We start from the raw sequence: 23,940 nt of genomic DNA, 5'->3' as shown, positions 1-23,940 counted from the left end.
TTCATTTTGGCCCCATTGCAGGAGTGTTTCCAATAGTAAAGCGTGACATGTAAGGTATCTATTTACTCAGTGTAACATCATCTTTCACATTATCCCCAAAAATTGGGCTCACTTTTGTGTTTTGTTAATTTTTAACCACTTGAGCCCGGACCATATTTCTGGTCAATGACCGGGCAAGTTTTTGTCATTCGGCGCGGCGTCGCTTTAACTGACAATTGCGCAGTCGTGCGACGTGGCTCCCAAACTAAATTGGCAACCTTTTTTTTCACACAAATAGATTATTAAATGTGCGTGTTTACTTCTGTCTTTAACACCTCCCCTTCAGGCTGGAAAGCATCAGATCAGGGGAAACAAAAAAAAAAAGCTCTCATTCCATTGCAGCTTGGTTCCTACATGTGTGATGAACTGAGCATGCTCAAACACTTAGAAAAAAAATATCCTTTCTTTTTAAAAGGTGAAAAACACTCATTGGATGCTCATAGAGCGTGGTTTGGGTTAATTGCAGGTGTGCCCAATTACAAGCTCACCCAAACTAGAGACTGCAATTTGGTCATGTGATTTCAATTGCTTCATTACTAGCACTGTTATAAAAAGCTTGGATCGATCATTCCTCAGCTGCCCTCAGAAGGGGCAGGCTGGCAGAAATGCTGTTGCTAAACACAAATGTGGTTTGTTGCATGGGTTTTGTTTTATTTTGCCAATGGTTTTGGTTTATTTTTAAATAATGTTCACTTTGATGTATTTGTCTATGTGGCCTTATTTTATGAAAAATGTGTAAAGCTATGGTTAATTAGAATTTTGAAATGTATTTTTGTTTGTTTGTCTTTTTTTGCTTTCCTTGTTTTGTTGACCAATAAAAATTACTTTAAAATTGTTAAGTTTGTCTTTTGTTACTTTTTCATGCTACATATGTTGACAGCTGCAGCTGAACTAGGTTTGGGCCTAACAAATTATGTGTGATTTTTGTCTAAGCTTCTTTCCTGGTGTGTAATCATGAAATGTTTGCCATGTTTATTCTCCCTGACTTTAAAGACAAAAACTGGTAAGTATTTTATTTATTCTGCAGTGGTCCTCAGCCCTCAAGTACCCCCGACAGGACATGTTTTGGGGATTTCTCTTATCAAGAATTGCTGTCCAGACTATTTTAAAGCACATGTGCAAGATGAAGGAAAACCTGCAAACATGGCCTGTGGGGGGGGGGGTTTGCTATTGGTGGACAGGCTTGACGTGCTGATTTACAGCACTGTGCTTAAATCTAGCGCAAGGCAATCCTATTCAAATTGTGGGTGTTTGAGGGAAGCCAAGTGAGTGTTAGAACCCCTGCTTTGTGTTTTTTTATTTTTGTGTTGAGCTTTGTGTCCCTTTTCTTAAAATTGGCTTCACTTCCTGTCACACAGCTGAACAGGAAGTGAGGTTAAAACCCTACCAGTGTCATTTCTTGGACACCGGTCAATCTAACTAGTGTCCCCATTAAGCAAATTGCACTCCAGCACTGCTGTGTACACCCCAAATCATGGGTCTTCAAACTACGGCCCTCCAGTTGTTCAGGAACTACAATTCCCATCATGCCTAGTCATGTCTGTGAATGTCAGTGCATTACAAGGCCTCATGGGATGTGTAGTTCTACAACAGCTGGAGGGCCGTAGTTTGAGGATCCCTGCCCCAAATGATTATTTAGTTTGGGGTTTAGTAAAGGCAAAGCCACTCTGCAGTACAAGCATAGTTGCTGAAAATCAGAGAGGAAGCACTGATGGTTTTAACATCCAATCCTGTAGAAGCAAAGTTGTTTTGTTTTCTTCCTTGCTTTGCACTTGTAGGAGTGGATTTGCCTTTAGTAAATGGACCCCAAAGTCCAAGATCCCTAATAATTTGGGGTGTACACAGCAAAATGCTAGAGTGCAATTTACATAATGGGAAACTATTTAGATTGATCTCTGTGTCCCCAAGAAAAGATATTAGTAAGGTTTTACCCTCACTTCCTGTTTGGCTATGTGACAGGAAGTGAATGAATTAGAAAGGGTGAAGACACCTCACAAATGTTGTCACTATCAGGGGTGCAGACATCCCCAAAAAAATGAGCAGATAATACTTATTTGCAAATTAATAATTTTTTAGTTAACATTGGGTGGGGTGCTCTAACACACATTCCTACATATTAGCAACGCTCTATCCTGGCCTATTGGCATGGTTATATTTTCTTAAGGCTCTCAATAAAACTCTATGAAATTTGTGCTTAAACTAGAACCAGGGGCGGACTGACAACTCATGGGGCCCCTGGGCAATAGAAGATTATGGGGCCCCTCTGGCTTACAGATGACCACCACGCCAGGAGGTAGTGCAGAGGCGGGCAGCTAAAATCTTGGGATATTCACATTAAAAGCATGTCATTTTCGGACATATCAGGGACAGATCTAAAAAAAACACAGATTTTTACATACTGTCCCTGGTTTTACTGAGCCTGGCAACCCGGATGGGGCCCCCTAGTGGCATGGGGCCCTCGGGCAGTGCCCGAGTGACTCAATGGTCAGTCCGCCCCTGACAAGAACTATAATCAACAAGTTTTATTTTCTTTCATTTTGGATAGAGTGAGGGAGGGTTATAGGCCCTGTCAGTTTATTTTGGATTATCTGTGTCCAATTGGGGAGATTTGCCTTCACTTCCTGCCCCATAGCCAAACAGGAAGTGAGAGAAAAACTATGCAAATTAACCACTTCCCGCCCAGCCTATGGCCGATTTACGTCCGGGAAGTGGTTACACAATCCTGACAGGACGTCCTGCAGGATTTCATGCCGCACGCGCCTGTGGGGGCACGCAGCGCGGCGATCGGTGATGCGGGGTGTCAGTCTGACACCCTGCATCTCCGATCTCGGTAAAGAGTCTCTCACGGAGACGGAGACTCTTTACCACGTGATCAGCCGTGTCCAATCACGGCTGATCACGATGTAAACAGGAAGAGCCATCGATGGCTCTTCCTCACTCGCGTCTTACAGACGCGAGTATAGGAGAGCCGATCGGCGGCTCTCCTGACAGGGGGCGTTCGCGCTGATTGTTTATCAGCGCAGCCCCCCCTCGGATCACCACACTGGACCACCAGGGATGCCCACCCTGGACCACCAGGGTGTGCAAAAAAAAAAAAATTATAGAACAAAAAAACAAAAAGCATTAAAAAATAAGAAAAAAGATGCCAATCAGTGCCCACAAATGGGCACTGACTGGGAAAATCAGTGCCACCCCACAGTGCCCATCCATGCACAGTGCCCACCTATCAGTGCCCACCTGTGCCACCCATAAGTATCCATCAGTGCCACCCATAAGTGCCGCCCATAAGTATCCATCAGTGCCACCCATAAGTGCCGCCCATCTGTGCCGCCCATCAGTGCCGCCTATGAGTGCCCATCAGTGCCGCATAGCAGCGCCGCCAATCAATGCCACCTCATCTGTGCCGTCAGTACTACCTCATCGATGTCCATCAGTGCCATCTCATCGGGGCCCATCAGTGCCGCCATATCAGTGCCCGTAATTGAAAGAGAAAAACTTATTTACAAAAAAATTAACCTAAAAAAAGAAAAAGGTTTTTTTGTTTCAAAATTTGCAGTCTTTTTTTAGTTGTTGCGCAAAAAAAAAACACAGAGGTGATCAAATAACAACAAAAGAAAGCTCTATTTGTGGGGAAAAAAGGACGCCAATTTTGTTTGGGTACAGTGTTGTATGACCGCGCAATTGCCATTCAAAGTGCGACAGTGTTGAAAGCTGAAAATTGGCTTGGGCGGGAAGGTGCGTAAGTGCCTGGTATGGAAGTGGTTAAGGGAATCCAGTGCCCCCCCAGAACTAGTGTGTGGGTCCCCTGAAAATTACTGGGCGGGGTTATACAAAAACAGGGTGTGACCTTGACAGGAAGGGGTGGGTCATTTTTCTATTAGGAGGTGCAGATATGTAGTCAGGCCTAGGGCAGAACCAAACCTTAATATACTACTGCATATTAGGGCTTATTTAGACCGGAACCGATTTACAGCGTGTTTTTATATTGTGGGAGGAAACCCACGCAGGCACAGGGAGAACATGCAAACTCCATGCAGATGCTGTCACGGGCGGGATTCGAACCAACGACTCTTTTGCTGCTAGGTCAAAGTGCTATACACTACACCACTGTGGTGAACGAACATGATTGCAGCTGAAAGCATGAGATCTATTTTTTTTTTTTTCAATACCATGCTTTCCAGCCTTATTGACCCCGCCTCTCTCCATAAAGAGGACCTGTCACACACTAGTCCTATTACAAGGGATGTTTACATTCCTTGTAATAGGAAGAAAACTGATCATTTTTTTTTTATTTTTTTATTTCAGTGTAAAACATTATAAAACTAAATAAAAATAAATAAGAAAACCCCAAATAAAAATTTTAAAGCGCCCCGTCGCGACGAGCTCGCGCACAGAAGCAAACGCATACGCGAGTAGCGCCCGCATATGAAAACAGTATTCAAACCACACAAGTGAGGTATCGCCGCGATCGTTAGAGTGAGAGCAATAATTCTAGCCCTAGACCTACTCTGCAACTCAAAAAATGCAACCTGTAGAATTTTTTAAACGTCGCCTATCGAGTTTTTTAAAGGGTAAAAGTTTGACGCCATGCCACGAGCGGGCGCAATTTTTAAGCGTGACATGTTGGGTATCATTTTACTCGGCGTAACATTATCTTTCACAATATAGAAAAAAATTGGGCAAAATGTATTGTTGTCTTATTTTTTAATTCAAAAAAGTGATTTTTATCCAAAAAAAGTGCGCTTGTAAGACCGCTGCGCAAATACGGTGTGACAAAAAGTATTGCAATGACTGCCATTTTATTCCCTAGGATGTCTGCTAAAAAAAAATATATAATGTTTGGGGGTTCTGATTAATTTTCTAGCCAAAAAATTGTGATTTTCACATGAAGGAGAGAAGTGCCAGAATTAACCCGGTGGGCAAGTGGTTAAAGTACTCATGGCTATAAAGAATAGAGTCATTGCTCATTAAAACAAAAAAAAAAAAGGGGGGTCCCTCCAAATTAAATTACCAGGCCCTTCAGGTCTGGAATGGATATTAAGGGGAACCCCGCCGTAAAAACCCCAAAAAAAAAAGACGTGCGGTTCCCGGCAAATATCCATTCCAGACCCTTCAGGTCTGGTGTGGATTTTAAGGGGAACTCCACCCCAAATTGAAAAAAAAAATGGCGTGGAGTCCCCCTAAAAATCCACACCAGACCCTTATCCGAGCACGTTGACCTGGCCGGCCGCAGAAAAGAGGGGGGGACAGAGTGCGGCCCCCCCCCTCTCCTGAACCGCACCAGGCCACATGCCCTCAACATGGGGAGGATGTCCCCATGTTGATGGGGACAAGGGTCTCATCCCCACAACCCTTGCCCGGTGGTTGTGGGGGTATGCGGGCGGGAGGTTTATCAGAATCTGGAAGACCCCTTTAACAAAGGGGACCCCCAGATCCTGACCCCCCCCCTGTGTGAAATGGTAATGGGGTACATTGTACCTCTACCATTTCACCCCAAAAAAAATGTCAAAGTGATAAAAATGACAGTAGCCGGTTTTTGACAAATCTTTTAATAAAGTCTTCTTTTCTTCTTTCCTTCGGGGTTCTTCCGCTGCTTCTTCTCGTCCACATCTTGCCCGACGTCTTCTTCTATCTTCTCAGTCCGTCCTTCCGCCTTCTGGTCCCGCATCTTGCCCGTTGTCTTCTCCGTCCGCCTCCTCGTCCGCATCTTGGGTCTTCTGCGGTCTTCTTCTCGGTCCGCCGCCTTCTCGTCCCCTGCGTTTGAATTGTAATTGGCCGCCGTTTTCCCGCTCCTGGGACCCGCCCCCCTCTGACGCCACAAGTAAACTCCTTAGAAGGTCATGTGCGTCAGAGGGGGGCGGGGTCGCAGAGCGTCACACAGCGGGGGAATTCAATTTCAATCGCGCCGCCCGGAGAAGAAGTTCCCGCCGTGTCACACTCATGTGACCCCGCCCCCCTCTGACGCACATGACCTTCTAAGGAGTTTACTTGTGGCGTCAGAGGGGGGCGGGTCCCAGGAGCGGGAAGACGACGGCCAATTCAAATTCAAACGCTGGGTCCGGAGAAGACACAAGATGCGGACGAGAAGGCTGGCGGACCGAGAAGAAGACCGCAGAAGACACAAGATGCGGGACCAGAAGGCTGAAGGACGGACGGAGAAGATAGAAGAAGACGTCGGGCAAGATGTGGACGAGAAGAAGCAGCGGAAGAACCCCGAAGGAAAGAAGAAAAGAAGACTTTATTAAAAGATTTGTCAAAAACCGGCTACTGTCATTTTTATCACTTTGACATTTTTTTTGGGGTGAAATGGTAGAGGTACAATGTACCCCATTACCATTTCACACAGGGGGGGGGTCAGGATCTGGGGGTCCCCTTTGTTAAAGGGGTCTTCCAGATTCTGATAAACCTCCCGCCCGCATACCCCCACAACCACCGGGCAAGGGTTGTGGGGATGAGACCCTTGTCCCCATCAACATGGGGACATCCTCCCCATGTTGAGGGCATGTGGCCTGGTGCGGTTCAGGAGAGGGGGGGGGCCGCACTCTGTCCCCCCCTCTTTTCTGCGGCCGGCCAGGTCAACGTGCTCGGATAAGGGTCTGGTGTGGATTTTTAGGGGGACTCCACGCCATTTTTTTTTTCAATTTGGGGTGGAGTTCCCCTTAAAATCCACACCAGACCTGAAGGGTCTGGAATGGATATTTGCCGGGAACCGCACGTCTTTTTTTTTTTTGGTTTTTACGGCGGGGTTCCCCTTAATATCCATTCCAGACCTGAAGGGCCTGGTAATTTAATTTGGGGGAACCCCTACACATTTTTTTGTTTGTTTTATGAATGAATCCCTTTAGAATTGTCAGAGCCGACAATTCATTATAGCCGCGTGTGAATTTTTAAATGACTTTTTTCCTTCAGAATGTCACTTTGTGCAGGGGGAGTTCTAAGTGCGGGAAAAATGCGCTATTTCACATGCTGACATTACACCCCCCCTAGGTACGAAATTTAAAGGAATATTTCACTTTTATTGTTTCACTTTAAGAATTATTAATTTCACTGCTCCCGAAAAAACGGCCGTTTTAAAAAATAAAAAAAGCATTGATACATGTTCCCTGGGGCAGGACTGAGGTCCCCAAACACTTTTTAGGACAAAACTTGCAGATTAGCCTTTAAAATGAACACTTTTGATTTCTCCCATAGACTTCTATAGGGAGTTCGGCGCGGCTTTACATATTAGTTTCAATGCGCCGGCTGCTACGCTGGTTCATGCGCCTGATTAAGCCTCCACCCGGAGTACTAATTAATGCATGAACCAGCGCAGCGCACATAGCTTAGTAAATCAGGCCCTGTGTCTCTATCTCTCTATCTCTCTCTGTCTGACTGACTGATCTTCTCTAGAACCGCCAACACACTACACTAGGCAGCCGTGCAGGCTGCCTTTTATAGTGGGGGGCGTGTACTAATCCCCCTGAGCCATAATTGGCCAAAGCCACCCTGGCTTTGGCCAATTATGGCTCTTCGTTTTTTGAGCGCTGTGATTGGCCAAGCATGCGGGACATACAGCATGCTTGGCCAATCATCAGCGCTCAACGCCCCAGTGAATTATGGGACGTTTTGCGTCACTCGAATTTGGCGCGAACGACCCGTTTTGTTCGAGTTTCGACGAACGATCGAACGACCGATGTTCGAGTCGAACATACGTTCGAATCGAACGCGGAGCTCATCCCTAATATACAAGTGCTTTGGATTTCAAGTACAAATTATGCTCGCAAACCAAGGTTTTACTGTACATTTTCCATGATATTTGGTATAACTATTGTTGTTTTCTTACAGATAAGTTTACTCTCTAAAATACTCCTGAATAAGTGGACATTATTGCGAAACACGTCAAGACAATATGGCTATATGTCATGTAATAGATCATGAGTATCAGCCACTTCCTATCACTGTATCATTTATTCATCTAATAGAGAGCAGTTTTAGTGCCATTTTGTGGAACAATAAAATTGTGGAATAAAAATATATTTTTAGACTATCTATGTACTAATGTCCTTGTACAGTACCATTAAAGTCCACAACAGCCTCCAAATATATTATTTTATAATGATTCTAGAATGTAGGTACAGGTACTTATATCTGTAATACTTTTTGGCACAAATGTAGCACCCTCTACCGTAGGTAGGTGCTAGGTAGGATTTTTGGTGAGGTAGAACTGTCAATGCAGGTAAATTTAGGCAGGCCTATGCTGAATGCTAGGCCTGCTTGTTTTGATCTGGGGGCAGAGAGTGGTTAGAGTAGCAGTGGGTGTGACTACCCGTTCTTCAGTACTTGTGTGTCTCCCCTTCTTCCAGGGAGATTGTTCTCCCTGGAACATGGTATTGGCAGGGGGCAGGCCTCCCATATAAGCTGAGGTGACAGCTCACTGGGGAGGAGTTGTCGGCTGGCTGACATGAAGAATGGAGTCCTAGATAGCAGCAGGGGTCCCATCCCCATCTGGGGGGGGGATGCAAGGCCCAGCAGAGGAGCCAGGGAGAGCTGGGAGGGAGCCTCATCCCTACACGGTCATGGAAGAGGTCTCCTGGAACGAAGGGGCTGGAGAAGCTATTGGAACGGATGTCCAGTTAAAGTTCTCCATTATGGACTTGGGACAGGAGAAGGTCGTTGAGTGTGACACAGTGGATGTTCTGGAAGAGGCATGCCAGGGGAGCTGGGTGCGAGGCCAGAGGAGAGACTGCAGGATTCGTGTCAAACCGATTCGGCCTGCGGGTGCAGGATTTGCAGGCCAGAGTAGCTGGGATCTGTGGTCCACCAAGTTAAAACTGCTAAATTACCAGGCCGCCGGGAGAGGTACTGCAATGGTCTGGCCTAGTAACTATGCAGCCAACTACCACCAAGTACAAGTAATTACAGCCAGCAATCTGGGATTATTCATAGTGATCCCCTTTTGTCAGTATGAAGATGATGGAACAGAGAGAGACTAAAGCCTTGTACACACGGATATCTGATGGAATCTAATCCTACAGATTTTTTCGTCGGATATCCGATGAAGCTGACTTTCATCAGTCTTGCCTACACACCATCGGTCAAAAATCCGACCGTGTCCAACGCGGTGACGTAAAACACTACGATGTGCTAAGAAAAATTAAGTTTAATGCTTCCGAGGATGCATCGACTTGATTCTGAGCATGCATGGATTTTTAACCGATGGACTTTCACACAGACGATCGTTTTTTTCTATCGGTTTGTTATCCATAGGAACATTTTAAAACATGTTCTATTTTTTTTCACTGATGAAAAACAAATCGATGGGACCCACACACGATCGGTTTGTCCGATGAAAACTGTCCATTGGTCTGTTTTCATCAGACAAACCGATCGTGTGTACAGGGCTTTACAGTTTATAGTGGAAGTATGTGCAGGAGGGAGAAAGTTCTGGGAGCAACAGTCTACAGGAGCTGTGCAGAGGAGGAGCAATAGTCTATATAGGTGAGGCAGGAGAAGAGACTATAAATGTTAGGGTTCATCAATTCTTCATGGTTCAACCTATTTGTTCAAATTCTTAAATATAATGGCAAAGCATCTTGTTCTATAGGCATCCCATATTCCGTTTCCCCCAACCAAGTTATATCCCCAATAAACAAAAACAAAACAACGCAAATGATTGTTCATTGTCTCTGAGAGTGATATATGGAGGTCTGGCATCAGGGCGATTTGGTGGATGTTAGTTACTAGTAGCAACCATCCGCTACTAGACATGTGCATTCGTTTTCGTTAGAATGCATTTTCGTTTGAAAATCAGTTTTTTTCATTATCGTTTTAACAAACGATAACGAAAGTGCAAGGAACGAAAACCGAAAGATCCAACATAAAAAATGCTTTATTTTCATTTTCGTTGCGGTAAAAATTCGATATAGAGAGATTCGACATTATAGGGAAAAGATTCGACATCATAGAGAAAAGATTCGACATTATAGAGAAAAGATTCGACACTATAGAATTAATAGATTTGACATTACAGAGAATAGATTTTTTGATTTATGAGAAAATAGATTGGACATTATAGAGAATAGATTCGACATTATTACTATTAATACAACATTAGAATTCTTGTAGGCGGAATATTCGAACGGAAATGTACGATTCGACGTAAAGATTCAACGTTCCGTCGAATATTTTTTGACCATTAGACAGAAACCAACAAAGATTCGACGTTCCGGCGAATATTCTTTTGACCATTCGACAGAAACCAAGTATTATTGGATTTTCGGACGAAAGCTATTCCCAACGAAAAATAAAAAAATAAATCAAAACGATTTTCGGGAGTAACTAAATAAATTTATTTTCCAAACGAAAACGAAAAAACGAAACTACCGCTACACATATATTTGCATATAACATTGCTATAGTCATTCCCACTACCTTCTGGGTTCCATTCAGAGATCACTTTGCATTCTCTCAAAGAATGTAAAGCGTTATTTGATTGGATGAGGTTAAGAGACAGGGCTGTGATGTCATGCTCTACAACTCCTCTATTCAGAGAATGTTTTGCATTCATTTAGATAATGCAAAAGCATTCTCTGAGTGGTGGGACTTTCAAAGGGTTACTTGACTAAAGGTGAAGTTACCCTTTAGGCCTCATTCACACGACGGGCCGTTCGGGTCCGCCTGTCACGGTACTGAAAGGCCACTCCATGCATCGCTATGGAGCGTCGGATGTCAGCGGAGACATGTCCGCTGACATCCGACCCGATCCGATCTGCTAAAAACAGACGTATGGGGGCCACGTCCCCATCCGTCCATGTGGATCGGATCGGGTAAGATCTGATGAAAACGGACATGCTGTCCGTTTTCATCAGATCGCTCCATAAGACACAGCGTTGCCCGACAAGCCCCTCCCCGCTCAGTGAGCAGAGAGGAGCTTGTCATCCGTCGGCTCAGCGGAGATCTGCGGACTGATCTCCCGCTGAGCTGGCGGGAGCAGGCGAACTCCATAGGAACGGAGTCCGTCTGTGTGAATGGAGCCTTAATGAGACACTACCACCTTTCTGATGCAAGGCAAAGTGACAATGTCTGTACATAGGTCAGCCAACACCCTGCTCCCCTTATGATCATTGAACCTGTGCTCCCTTGCAGATCTACAGCTCATGAGAATAACTGGCACCTTCCGGTGTGGAAGAGGGAGGTGTGTGTGTGTGACCTGCTCTCCTGCGACAGTCGCTATCAATCGCTAAGCCCTGTAAACATCACGTGATTGGGGGAGTGTCTACTGTGGAGGCGAAAGAAGCAGTGAAAGAGCGCCAATATGGTGAGGTTACAGGGGTCAGGGCATGGTCTTTGTAGAGACAATGTCACTTCTGAAGCATTGCCCTGTTTTGGCAAGATGGCAGCATCTCTTTAAGCACAATGGGGGTTATCCTCAAAAGAGATACTCCGACTTAACTGCTGTTCAGTCTGTGTGTAACTTTGGAAACGATCCTCAAAAGGCTTTTTCCAAAGTTACACAGAAGATCCGGCATGTGTAATTGAATTACACTGCCTAATTTTAGGATGCAGTACCGCATCCGCCGCTGGGGGCATTTCGAGTCGAAATGCCGTTGCTAGTATGCAAATTAGCACTTAAGGCGATCCACAAAGCTTTCTAGCTTCCTTTTTGCGCCGTAAGTGTTATTTTGCAAGTGTAAAATTAGGGCTCGTTTTACAAAGTGTAAAGTTAGTAACACCTTGTAAAGGCCCATTCCAGCGACGGCATTTGGCATGCATTCCTGAGGGAGAACTCCATGCCCATTTTCAAAGAAAAAAACGGCATGGGTCCCCCCCCCAGGAGCATACCAGGCCCTTAGGTCTGGCATGGGTTGTAAGGAGACCCCCCCACGCCGAAAAATTGACGTAGGGGGTCCCCCTACAATCCATACCAGACCCGTATCCAAAGCACGCTACCCGGCCGGCCAGGAAGGGAGTGGGGACGAGCGAGCGCCCCCCCCCTCCTGAGCCGTGCCAGGCCGCGTGCCCTCAACATGGGGGGGTTGGGTGCTCTGGGGCAGGGGGGCGCACTGCGGGCCCCCCCACCCCAGAGCACCCTGTCCCCATGTTGATGAGGACAGGACCTCTTCCCGACAACCCTTGCCATTGGTTGTCGGGGTATGCGGGCGGAGGCTTATCGGAATCTGGGAGTCCCCTTTAATAAGGGGGCCCCCAGATACCGGCCCCCCACCCTAAGTGAATGGATATGGGGTACATCGTACCCCTATCCATTCACCTGGAGGCAAAAAGTAAAATGTAGTAAACACACAACACAAGGCTTTTTAAAATAGTTTATTATTCTGCTCCGGAGGCCCCCCCTGTCTTCGTTATTAGCTCAATTACCGGGGGGGCTTCTTCTTCCACTCTCCGGGGGTCTTCTCCGCTCTCCGGGGGTCTTCTCCGCTCTCCGGGGGGGCTTCTCCGGACTCCGGGGGGCTTCTTCCATCTTCTCCCCTCTTCCGCTCTTGACTCGGCGAACCCCGGTTCTTCTTCAGCTCTCCGGTGCCTTCTTCTTCAGCGCTGGCTGCCTGCTATGTTTGTGTGTTAGCTCGATTTCAAACAGGCAGCCGGCGCGGTCTTCTGTGGCGTCATCTTCTCTTCTGGTCTTCTGTTCTTCCGATGTTGCCTCGTCGCCTGTTGTCGCTGTAATGATGGAAGCGCGCCTTGCATCACATTTATATAGGCATCACCGTCCCATCATGCTCCGGCAGGTACCCACGTGGTGGGTGCCTACCCACGTGCACCCACCACGTGGGTACCTACCGGAGCATGATGGGACGGTGATGCCTATATAAATGTGATGCAAGGCGCGCTTCCATCATTACAGCGACAACAGGCGACGAGGCAACATCGGAAGAACAGAAGACCAGAAGAGAAGATGACGCCACAGAAGACCGCGCCGGCTGCCTGTTTGAAATAAGGGCCTGGTATGCTCCTGGGGGGGGAACCCATGCCGTTTTTTTCTTTGAAAATGGGCATGGAGTTCTCCCTCAGGAATGCATGCCGCTGTCATTTTTTTTATCCCCGACGCAACTTTAAGCCGTCGCGATCCTCAAAACTCGGCGTAACGTAACTTCGCGCATGCGCAGTACGGCCGGCGCGCATGCGCAGTACGGCCGGCGCGGGAGCGCGCCTCATTTAAATGGGACTCGCCCCATTTGAATAGGAATGCCTTGCGCCGGCGGAATTTTAGTTACACAGCCTGAAATTTCTAGATAAGTGCTTTGTGGATCAGGCACTTAGGTAGAAACTTTAAGGCAGTGTAACTTAAATTGGATTTTTTAAGTTACGTCAGGTTTTTGTGGATCTGGCCCAATATTTCTGAGAACAAAAATGGAAGAAAAAGTCACATTTATCTGTTTTTAAAACTTACGGTTTTTAGATTTTTACATTCTACAATAAATCCAATGTTTTTACTTATAGGTCAGTTATGGTGCAACCTCTGATGTGCTCAGTAACAGAAATATCTTCCCCACATTTTTCCGAACAGTTTACAGTAACCGGACCATTTATTTCATACTCTCGGGTCTTCTCCAATACTTTGGCTGGACATGGGTTGGAGTTCTCTCTTCTGATGATGACAGCGGTAATGAAGAAACCCAACTTCTGACCCAATATCTAACCATGAAGGGCATTTGTGTTGCCTACATGATTAGGATAAAGCCTGACTCAGAAAATACTATTAAAAATAGCATTGAGACCATTAGAAAGTCATCTGCTCAGGTTATAATTCTTTGTGGGACCTTTTCTTCATATATGGCCAATCTTTTAAAAGAAGCAAGCCATGTGCTCTATGATAAGACTTTTGTTTTTGGACCAATATTCGCCTCCAATGTATTTCTTTTGGAACATTACAAAGAAGCCCTAGAAGGTAGTTTGGCCATAGAATTTTATAATCTGCCTGTTCCTGATATGAGGAGTTTTTATGACAGTTTTCAGGTTGTGAACCATCCTCAGGACACGTTACTGGAACACATATGGCTGCTACATCTACACTGTTCAGGAACCAGTGAGTCACGCAATAGATTTTATAGTAAGGTATATAAATTTTCTCTTCACAACTGCTCCGGGACCGAACGTGTCACTGAATTCACTGGATGGCAAAGGCCGGGTTTAACTGATCGAGTTTATAGAGCGGTTTATTCATTGGCTTATGCTCTACACGACATGTATCTGTCTATAGGAAGTCAGGCTCTAGAAAAGATAAGCCAGGTACATAACAACCTAAATCAGTTAAGCAATGAGTTTATTATGAAAGTGCTTATTGTATTTTCTGTAATACATATTAGACATGTGCACAGAATTTTTTTTCGTTTTTTTTTGTTCTGTTTCGTATCGTTCCGTAGGTTCGTTCCCGTTCGTTTTTCGTAAGACGCCCGTTTTCCTGTTCGTTCCCGTTCGTTTTTCGTACGACGTGATTTTTTCGTATTCCGATCGTTTCGTATTTTGGTTACCGTTTTATTTTCGTACATGCGGGATGGTTCGTTATTCTGTTTAATTCATGTTCGTTACTTGTTAGACAATAATTTTCGTGAATTTTCATCATTTTGTACTTTCGTAAATATATCGCGGGATTCGCGGCACTTTCAACACGCGGCTCATCCATATTAACTATTGTTAAGCCCCATACACTTGGTCAGACTTTTTTAACAACAAACATAAAAACGATCGTTTTACCGAACGTTCGTTTGTTTTTAAACTCCATCAGAAAACCATTTTTGGGTTCCAGGTTCAAAAGTCTAGCCAACTGATCTCTCCCTTCAGACGAAAATTCACAGAAAAGTTTATTTGGCTTTACTGTACTACTCAGCACAAAAGAGAAGCTGCTTCACTAACTAACTACACTCACTGCCCATTCAAAAAAACGAAAATGACATCTTATAACAAAAGATTTGCATTCTGTATTTTGAAACCAAATTACGAACAGAAAAAAGGAATTCAGAATACAGAATACAAATCTTTTGTTATAAGATGTCATATGAACATACAAACAGAAAAAGGATTCAAATAAAATATAGAATGAAAATCTTTTGTTAGATGTCATATGAACATACGACTGAAAATCAAAATACGAACAGAACAAAGATTCAAACAAAATAAAGAATGCAAGTCTTTTGTTATAGATCTCATATTCGTTCTTTTGCCGTTTTCGTTTTGTCGTATTTTCGTCGGATCGTTTGTTCGTATTTGCGGTTGTTCGTTATGCGACTCATTCGTAATCCCGTTGTTTTCGTATTTTGGTGCTTACATTTTTTCGTACACATTATTCTGCGGGTACGAAAATGAACATTTTCGTACGAAAATAACATTCGTACGAACGGGAATGCACATATCTAATACATATGTATATCTAAAAGTAAAAAATAAATAAAAAATGTTTCGGGGAATATACAAAAGGATTACTATTCGTACAAAAAGACAGGGGCAAAACCACACATCTCCACCCTTCATAAAAAGACAAAAAGACGGGCCTTTTCTCTTGGTTCGGTAGATGTAACATAATAAAAATGTCAATATTGCCTAAATTTTCCTATCTCTTTCAAACTCTACCCATTCATATACACCCAGAATTCTTTAAACAGACTAATAAGCCCATAAAAGGCCCAGAATTCAACACCGTTTAATGACAATGCCTGAACAATATGGGGGGTAGCGGTACCAGATGTCAGAAATATTATCAGACGGCTCATATGGCGCGACTAGAAGACTGGTGTAGGCATGCAAGCTCTAAATATGGCCAAAGATTGAGCAGACACAGTGTGAGGTCCCATTGCGTCATGCGGTTTGGTGCGTTGTGCTTTGGAGACCTGAGTTCAGCTCTCAAAAAGCACCCAACCTCGGGCCCTACCCTGCGTATTTGCCCTCGAATATGTTCAACCACTTTATTATTATCTGTCAACTCCCCCCTGTACCCTATTGTAGGGAATCCTTGTTTCCCTCTGGGACTACGGAGGGACCCTTCAGGAAACTCTTATGCCGCATACACACGACCGTTTTTAATGTCCTAGAAAAAACAACGGTTTTCTCGATGTGATTCTTGTCAAGCCTGCCTTGCATACACACGATCGTGAAAAAAAAAAAAGCTGGAGCAAAGCGCAGTGACATACAACACGTACAACGGCACTATAAAAGGGAAGTTCCATTCAGATGGCGCCACCCTTTGGGCAGCTTTTGCTGATTTTGTGTTAGTAAAAGTTTGGTGAGAGAAGATTTGCGCTTTTCAGTCTTTGTGCTTTTCAGTCTGTTACATCATGACGAATGTGCTATCTCCATTACAAACGGTAGTTTTACCAGAACAAGTGCTCCGTGTCATAACTTGCTTCTGAGCATGCACGTTTTTTCCCGTCGTTAAAGCCTACACGCGACCATTTTTCACGATGTGAAAAACGACGACGTAAAAAAAATGTGAGAAAAATGCTCTGGAGCCCACACACAATCGTTTTTAATGACATTTTAAAAAAATTGCATTATTCACGTCATGAAAAACGGTCGTGTGTATGCAGCATTAGACTCACATAGCCAGATTCAGGTAGAGCCGCCTATCTTTAGGTCGGCGTAGCGCATCCTATTTGCACTACACCGACGTAAGATAGTGAGGCAAGTACTGTATTCACAAAGCACTTGCCTCCTAAGTTACGTCGGCGTAGCACAAATGGCCTGGCGTAACCCTAATTCAAAATAGGCAGGTAGGGGGCGTGTTGTATGGTAATGAATTCACGATTCATTACCATACATGTAAATGAAGCGCCGATCGTACGGCGCATGCGCGCGCATGCTCAGTATCACGTCGCAAATACTCCTTGCTTTCGACGTGAACGTAACCTACGCCCAGCCCCATTCTGAATCGGCTTACTCAAACGACGTAAAATTCGACGGCTGTCCCGACGTCCATACTTAACATTGGCTGCTCCATCTTTTTGGTGGTTTATCTTTACGCCTGAAAACGCCTTACGTAAACGGCGTATCTTACTGCGACAGGCGTGCGCACATTCGTGAATAGGCGTATCTTGCTCATTTGCATATTCTCGGCGTAAATCGCCGTACATGCCCCTAGCAGCCAGCGTAAATATGCAGCTAAGATACAACGGCGTAGGAGACTTACCCGGTCGTATCTTAGCAACAGAGAAGCGTATCTCAATTTGAGCATACCGCTTAAAGATACGACGGTGCGGATTCGGACTTACGACGGTGTATCTACTGATACGTCGTCGTAAGTCTTTATGAATCTAGCTAACAGCGTTTTCAGGCCCCGCATTTTATACAAATAGTGACCGGGACATGACCCTCATTACCACTATATACTGTATAATAATGGGAATAGGGTATCCCTGTCAGGTACCATTTGATATTGCTATATACTCCGATAACATACCATTTGTTCTTATTTTAGCCCTCAAGCACTCAATAAAAATGTATGAAACAAAAAAATAAAGATATTGGATTACCGGAAGATACTGCATGATATGTTTTTCTTTCATTTAATAGCTTCATTATTGGGTCAAAAATCAGAGAAGCTCGAAAAATGACCCACGTAATAAAGAAAATGGTGAACTTGTCAAGCTGTTCAGAGTTATGAATTGGGGGTCTTTAAACAAAACTTCTATAATAATAACACAAGTTGGGAGAACCTTCATAACAAACAGATCTCAGGAGAATTTCTTCATCACAGAAGAGATCATTAGGTGGAAAAGTGGAATTAATGAGGTAAAATACATTCTTTAAATTACATAGATAATAAAGTATATCTAAATCCATTGTTTTCCTAGATTTATCCCATTGGGGAAATGTATCTTTACTTCTTGTAGACATAAGCGGAACGGAGTATAAATCCTAATAAAGTGAATGTTATCCCCTTTTAGACAGTTGTCACCAGAACTTACAGGTGAAACTTGAAAAATTTGAATATCGTGCAAAAGTTCATTTATTTCACTAATGCAACTTAAAAGGTGAAACTAATATATGAGATAGACTCATTACATGCAAAGCAAGATAGTTCAAGTCGTGATTTGTAATAATTGTGATGATTATGTCTTACAGCTCATGAAAACCTCAAATCCACAGTCTCAGAAAATTTGAATATTGTGAAAAGGTGCGATATTCTAGGCTCCCACTCTAATCAGCTAATTAAGCCATAACACCTGCAAAGGGTTCCTGAGCCTTTAAATGATCTCTCAGTCTGGTTCAGAAGGAATCACAATCATGGGAAAGACTGCTCACCCGACAGTTGTGCAGAAAACCATCATTGACACCCCCCATAAGGAGGGAAAGCCTCAAAAAGGTAATTGCAAAAGAAGTTGGATGTCCCCAAAGCACATTAATAGAAAGTTATGTGGAAGGGAAAACTGTGGAAGAAAAAGGTGCAAAAGCAGCAGGGATGACCACAGCCTGGAGAGGATTGTCAGTCGGTGCATCAAGAGCACCACACACAGACGGATCCTGGACACGGGCTTAAAATGTCATATTCCTCTTGTCAAGCCATTCCTGAACAACAAACAACTTCAGAAGAAGCGTCTTACCTGGGCTAAAGAAAAACACACCTGGTCTCTTGCTCAGTGGTCCAAAGTCCTCTTTTCTTATGAGAGCAAATTTGCCACAGGATTGCAGAGCGGTAAAACACACATTGAAATTGTCTCTGCTCTGCTCGCACACAGCCCCGCCTGCTCCTAACCACGCTGTGATAGACAGAATGCGGGTCCAATGCTGGGATGTGTTCTGTCTATCACAGCGTGGGGTTAGGAGGAGGCGGGGCTGTGTGCGAGCAGAATGGAGACAATATCAACATATGGGCGGTGAGTTGCTTTCTAGCAGAGAATGTGTGCTGCCGTCTGTCCTCCCCTCTCCCCCCCACATACCTCTCTCGGCTGGCTCTGTCTTCGGGACTCCGTCATTCCCCCCTCCTCCTCCCCCCGGCTGCTGAGTCTGTCTCCTGTTCCTGCCGCCTCACAGTGAGAGGGGTGAGCTCTTCCAATCTCAGCTGTGACAGGAGTTCTAGCACAGTGCTAGGACTCCTGTTTTTGGAGGTGAGAGGGTCAATAAAGAGAACCTGTCACCTCCAATTCCAATGCTATCACACAGGGAAATGTTTTCTCTTGTGTGATAGCAATAAAGTTAAGTGAATTTTTTTTTAAATATAAGAAATAATAATTAAATTAATAAAATAAAGTAATTAAAATAAATAATAAGAAAAATAATATTAAAAATAATAATGAAAAAAAAGGAAACTACAAGCTACAAAAAAAAAGTGATAAAGTAAAAAAAGAAAAAAAAAATATTTGAACTAACCCTGGCCGCCCACTCACTTCCTCCGCCCTGGCAAGGCTGCAATTTAGGGCACAGTGAGGCTACAATTTGGGGCACAGTGAGGCTGCAATGGGGGCACAGTGAGGCTGCAAATTTTTTTTTCTGATCAGAAAAATGATCCGATCCGTGACTCTGATCCGAGGAACGATCCGAACCATGAGTTTTTTGATCCGTTGCACCCCTAATATTCTAATTTTCTGAGATTGTGGATTTGGGGTTTTCATGAGCTGTAAGCCATAATCATCAATTATGACAAATCACGACTTGAACTATCTTGCTTTGCATGTAATGGGTCTATCTTATATATTAGTTTTACCTTTTAAGTTGCATTAGTAAAATAAATTCTGAGTTTCACCTGTATACTCACATTGGGAGGTTCCACTCACCTTCTGTTCTGGTGACAATGGTAACATTATATGGTAAATGGTTAAATGGTAACATTTTGGATTTCTCATCAATGTCTGATCTGATGTTGTGGACATTTTATTAAGATGTATTCAATATGTATTGTCACACTTTCTCCAAGTGTCAGTTCTACTGCGGCTCGCTTCAAAGAGAGAACCGGAGAGAACCGGCAGCGGTGAAGGACCATTGGTAGTGAAAAGAAGTGGAGAGGTGTCCGCTCTTTGAAGATATGTCCACCAGCTAAGGGCCCCTGTGTTATGCGCAGATGGTTGTTTGGAGAGGATATGTTCACTCTGCAATCATGAGAAGGAAGTGTCACCAGGATCTCCAAAATTGGGTCCAAAACTTTAATCACATAGTATCAAAAAATACTCAGAAACTTTGCTTTTATTTTATTTTTTGATACTATGGCCCGGATTCACAAAGCACTTACGCCGACGTATCTCGAGATACGCCGCGTAAGTGCAAATATGCGCCGTCGTATCTGTGCGCCGTGCCCACAAAATTAGATACGCCTGAAAATAGGCTTCATCCGACCAACGTAACTTTCCTACGTCGGCTTATCGTGGGCGCATATTTACGCTGGCCGCAAGTGGCGCTCGCATTGATTTCTTATTCAAATATGGTAATGAGGGAGATACGTCGATTCACAAACGTACTTGCGCCCAGCGCATAATATACGCGGTTTGCGTAAGTCATACGTCCGGCGTAAAGTTATTCCCCATATAGGAGGTGCAACCCATGCAAAGGTATGGACCAGGGAACACAGCCGTCGTATTTTACGTCGTTTACGTAGTACATGAATATGACTAGGCATAGGTTACGTTCACGTCGTAGGCAGTGATTCGACGTATCTTAGGCAGTTGTTTCAACGTGATTCTGAGCATGCGCACTGGGATGCGGCCAAGGGACGGTGCATGCGCCGTTCATTTTAAGTACTTCTATGGCGCTTGGCCAATTTGCATGGGGTCACGCCTCATTAGCATGGCGCACGCCCACTTCCACCTACGCTGGCTTATGCCGAGGAAACCCAGCGTAGATTTGACAGTGAGTGGGAGCAAGTGCTTTGTGAATACTGTGCTTGCCCCTCTGCGCTGCGTCGGTATAGCGTATATTCGATACGCTACGCCGGCATTAATATGCGCGGATGTACAGTATGTGAATCCGGGCCTATGTGGTTAAAGTTTTGGACCCAATTTTGGAGATCATGGTGTGCTGGTGACACTATCTTCTCATGATTGCAGTTGGTTCCATAGTTGTACCCAATCTAAGATACAGCCGTTTGTGCAGGAACGTGTGCATTGGGAGTATTTCATTAGATGTTCACTCTGCAAGAACATTATCGGTTTGATACCTATCTGCCTTTGTGGAGGGACATACGCTCATATCTTTCTATTTGTCTGATCAGCACATGGAGGGACCATGGTATGTCCCTGCAGATTGTCTCCCATACACAGGAATGGTAGAATAATCTGGCTATGCATTGATGTCACATTGCCTCCTTTTGATAAAAATATGCAGGATCCTCTTATTTCTATATTGTGATTGTACGCTAGTAGAAGCATAGAGAAAGGTAAAAGCACATCATGTAAATCTTAGTAGACTCTTTCCCTATTTGCAGATCCCCAAGTCTCAGTGTTCGGAGAACTGTTTGCCAGGAAGCAGGAAAGTCCCGAGGTCTGGAATCCATGCCTGCTGCTATGACTGTGTCCAGTGCTCAGAGGGAGAGATATCCAATGTCAGCGGTATATGGACATTTTTACTATTACTAATGTTGTTTCTTCCATATATGTCCATATTGAATAATAGTTTTATAGATATTCATTGGGAAACACCATTCTGAAACCATTTGTCTTTTCTTCTGCTCTGGATGCTCTCTATGTACTTTGAGGACCATTCCAACTTCCGGCATAATAAAGCTTTCTCTAAACTTGACTGGTGGAATTATTGATAATTTTTTTCTTAGTTCCTCAGAAGGTCCCAGTCCCAGAGTCCCAGAATTCATTCCACAACTTATAAAGCCCCTCCCCCCCCCACGCCACCTTCCAACCCACATGTACAAGTTTTCAAACACCGGACATTGGTTAACACAAACCATTTGGTGGCAAAGTCATAACTTTCAAATATTGGATAATTAGATCATTTGTAAAAACTATTTTGCTTTTACGTGAGTTTAGAATTTATGATATAACACTTGGTATAATAATTTCAAACTAAATGACGCACTCCTATATCAGGATGATTCAAAATCAGAGAATATCACCAGCACTTAATAAAGACATGGTCATCCAGCATACATCAAGACGAATATATTTCCCCAGACACTTGTTCTTACAAGTCGTAATGCAACATTCAATGTGTATAAAGACATCTGGACTGGAGATCCAAATAATTCCATACCAGATGATAATCAATGACATGATGATGACCATACCAAATGATAATCAATCAAATGATAAACAAAAGATTCAAATCAGCTATACATCACTGAATGTTTTTTTTTTTTTTTTTATCTTCCAGACAGTGAAAACTGCCAGCAATGCAGATATGATGAATGGCCCAACGAGAAGAAGGATACGTGTGTCCTGAAACGGCTGGATTTCCTATCTTACTCTAACGACTATTTAGGACTGGTCTTTGCCTTGTTCTCCTCCGTTCTCTGTGCCATAACTGGACTGATATTACTGGTTTTTATTTTACACCAAGACACGGCCATTGTAAAAGCCAACAACAACAACCTGAGCTTTACCCTTCTGGTCTCCATCATGTTGAGCTTCCTTTGTGTGTTCTTTTTTCTTGGGCATCCTGCTGATATATCCTGCTTGTTACGACAAATCTCATTTGGGATCCTTTTCACAATTGCCATTTCTTGTGTCCTTGCCAAAACCATCATGGTTTGTTTAGCATTTAAGGCCACCAAACCTGGCAGTCCGTGGCAACATTGGATCGGGACCAAATTTTCCAATGGCATTGTCATCTTATGTTCATCCATTCAAGTCATAATTTGTGTTATCTGGTTGTCTGTCTCTCCTCCCTTCCAGGATCTGGACACCTCTTCTTATCAGGAAAAGATCATTGTTCAGTGTAATGAAGGGTCAGTTATTGGGTTTTATTCTGTTCTTGGTTATATGGGGTTTCTGGCAGCTGTGAGTTTTGTTCTGGCTTTCATGGTGAGGACATTACCGGACAGTTTTAATGAGGCCAAGTACATCTCCTTCAGCATGCTGGTGTTCTGCAGTGTGTGGATTGCCATGATCCCAGCCTATCTGAGCACCAGAGGGAAGTACATGGTGGCTGTGGAGATATTTGCCATACTGAGCTCCAGTGCCGGGGTTTTAGGCTGTATATTTCTCCCCAAATGTTACATTATCTTATGGAGACCAGAACTGAACAACAAAACATGCTTAATGCAGAAAAGAGTTTTGTAATAAATTGTACTCCTAAATAAAACATAAAATATAGTAGATTTATATGATGTTTCTGTACTATCTATTGTTTTGTTTTTTTACAAACGTTTTTATTGTGGTATTAAAAAGGCAAAACAAAAAATAGAAATTATATAGAAAGACATCAAATAAACATGTAAAAGTGTACATCACAAGAAAAGACATCCAAAGCACAATATAAAAATAAATGAGACACAAAGAAAAATAAAATAAATAAAATAAATCCAAAGCATACAGAAAAATACCTAAATAAGAAATACATAAGATCTTGTTTGTCATGGCATAACAATCTCAGATAGACTTTAGCTTCATTCCAACAAAACGTGTTTATGTGTCTTCCAGGGTTCCCATCTACTATCAAATAAATGCATTCTATCCTGCAGAGTATACAATATCCTCTCCATAATCATCACCATATTAATTCTATCATAAATGGAGGTTGGAGGTATAACAGGGGACTTCCAGTGAAGAGCAATGGCCCAGAAAGTAGCTATACAGATAGTATGTATAAGACATTCCTTCCTGCGAAGGATCCCAGGGATCTCCGCTCCAAGTAAACACATTGGGATCGTGAGGTCCCAGATATCGCAGAGGCAACAGCAGTCACCTTTTTCCAAACAGGGGCGAGGAGCTCACAATCCCAAAATATATGTCTGAATGTGCCCTGCATCTGACAGCCCCTAAAGCATAATCCAGACGCTCCCAGGAACATCACCTGGAGTCTGGATGGAGTGTAATA

At 43.7% G+C, this 23,940-nt stretch overlaps 1 protein-coding gene across 1 annotated transcript; it reads left to right on the top strand.

Moving 5' to 3' along the window:
- Positions 1 to 8,594: 8,594 nt before the first annotated feature.
- LOC120935555 (vomeronasal type-2 receptor 26-like) lies at positions 8,595 to 23,225 on the top strand. Its single transcript, XM_040347605.1, has 6 exons — positions 8,595 to 8,723; positions 13,474 to 14,059; positions 14,234 to 14,262; positions 17,536 to 17,754; positions 21,323 to 21,500; positions 22,276 to 23,225. The coding sequence occupies exons 1-6, from the start codon at positions 8,595 to 8,597 to the stop codon at positions 23,181 to 23,183; spliced, it is 2,049 nt and encodes a 682-aa protein (XP_040203539.1). The 3' UTR covers positions 23,184 to 23,225.
- Positions 23,226 to 23,940: the final 715 nt, after the last annotated feature.

Source organism: Rana temporaria, chromosome 4, assembly GCF_905171775.1.
Source record: "Rana temporaria chromosome 4, aRanTem1.1, whole genome shotgun sequence".
In the NCBI taxonomy this organism is placed as follows: domain Eukaryota; kingdom Metazoa; phylum Chordata; class Amphibia; order Anura; family Ranidae; genus Rana; species Rana temporaria.
This window is presented reverse-complemented; position numbering and strand designations above follow the sequence as displayed.

What these genes read in the sequence shown, in the direction of transcription:
- LOC120935555 (XM_040347605.1), top strand. Translation starts at nt 8,595, where the DNA reads ATGGAAGAGGTCTCCTGGAACGAAGGGGCTGGAGAAGCTATTGGAACG. An exon ending in CAGTGGATGTTCTGGAAGAG is followed by an intron (nt 8,724 to 13,473) that starts GCATGCCAGGGG and finishes TTTTACTTATAG; the next exon opens with GTCAGTTATGGTGCAACCTC. An exon ending in AGAGATATCCAATGTCAGCG is followed by an intron (nt 21,501 to 22,275) that starts GTATATGGACAT and finishes TTTATCTTCCAG; the next exon opens with ACAGTGAAAACTGCCAGCAA.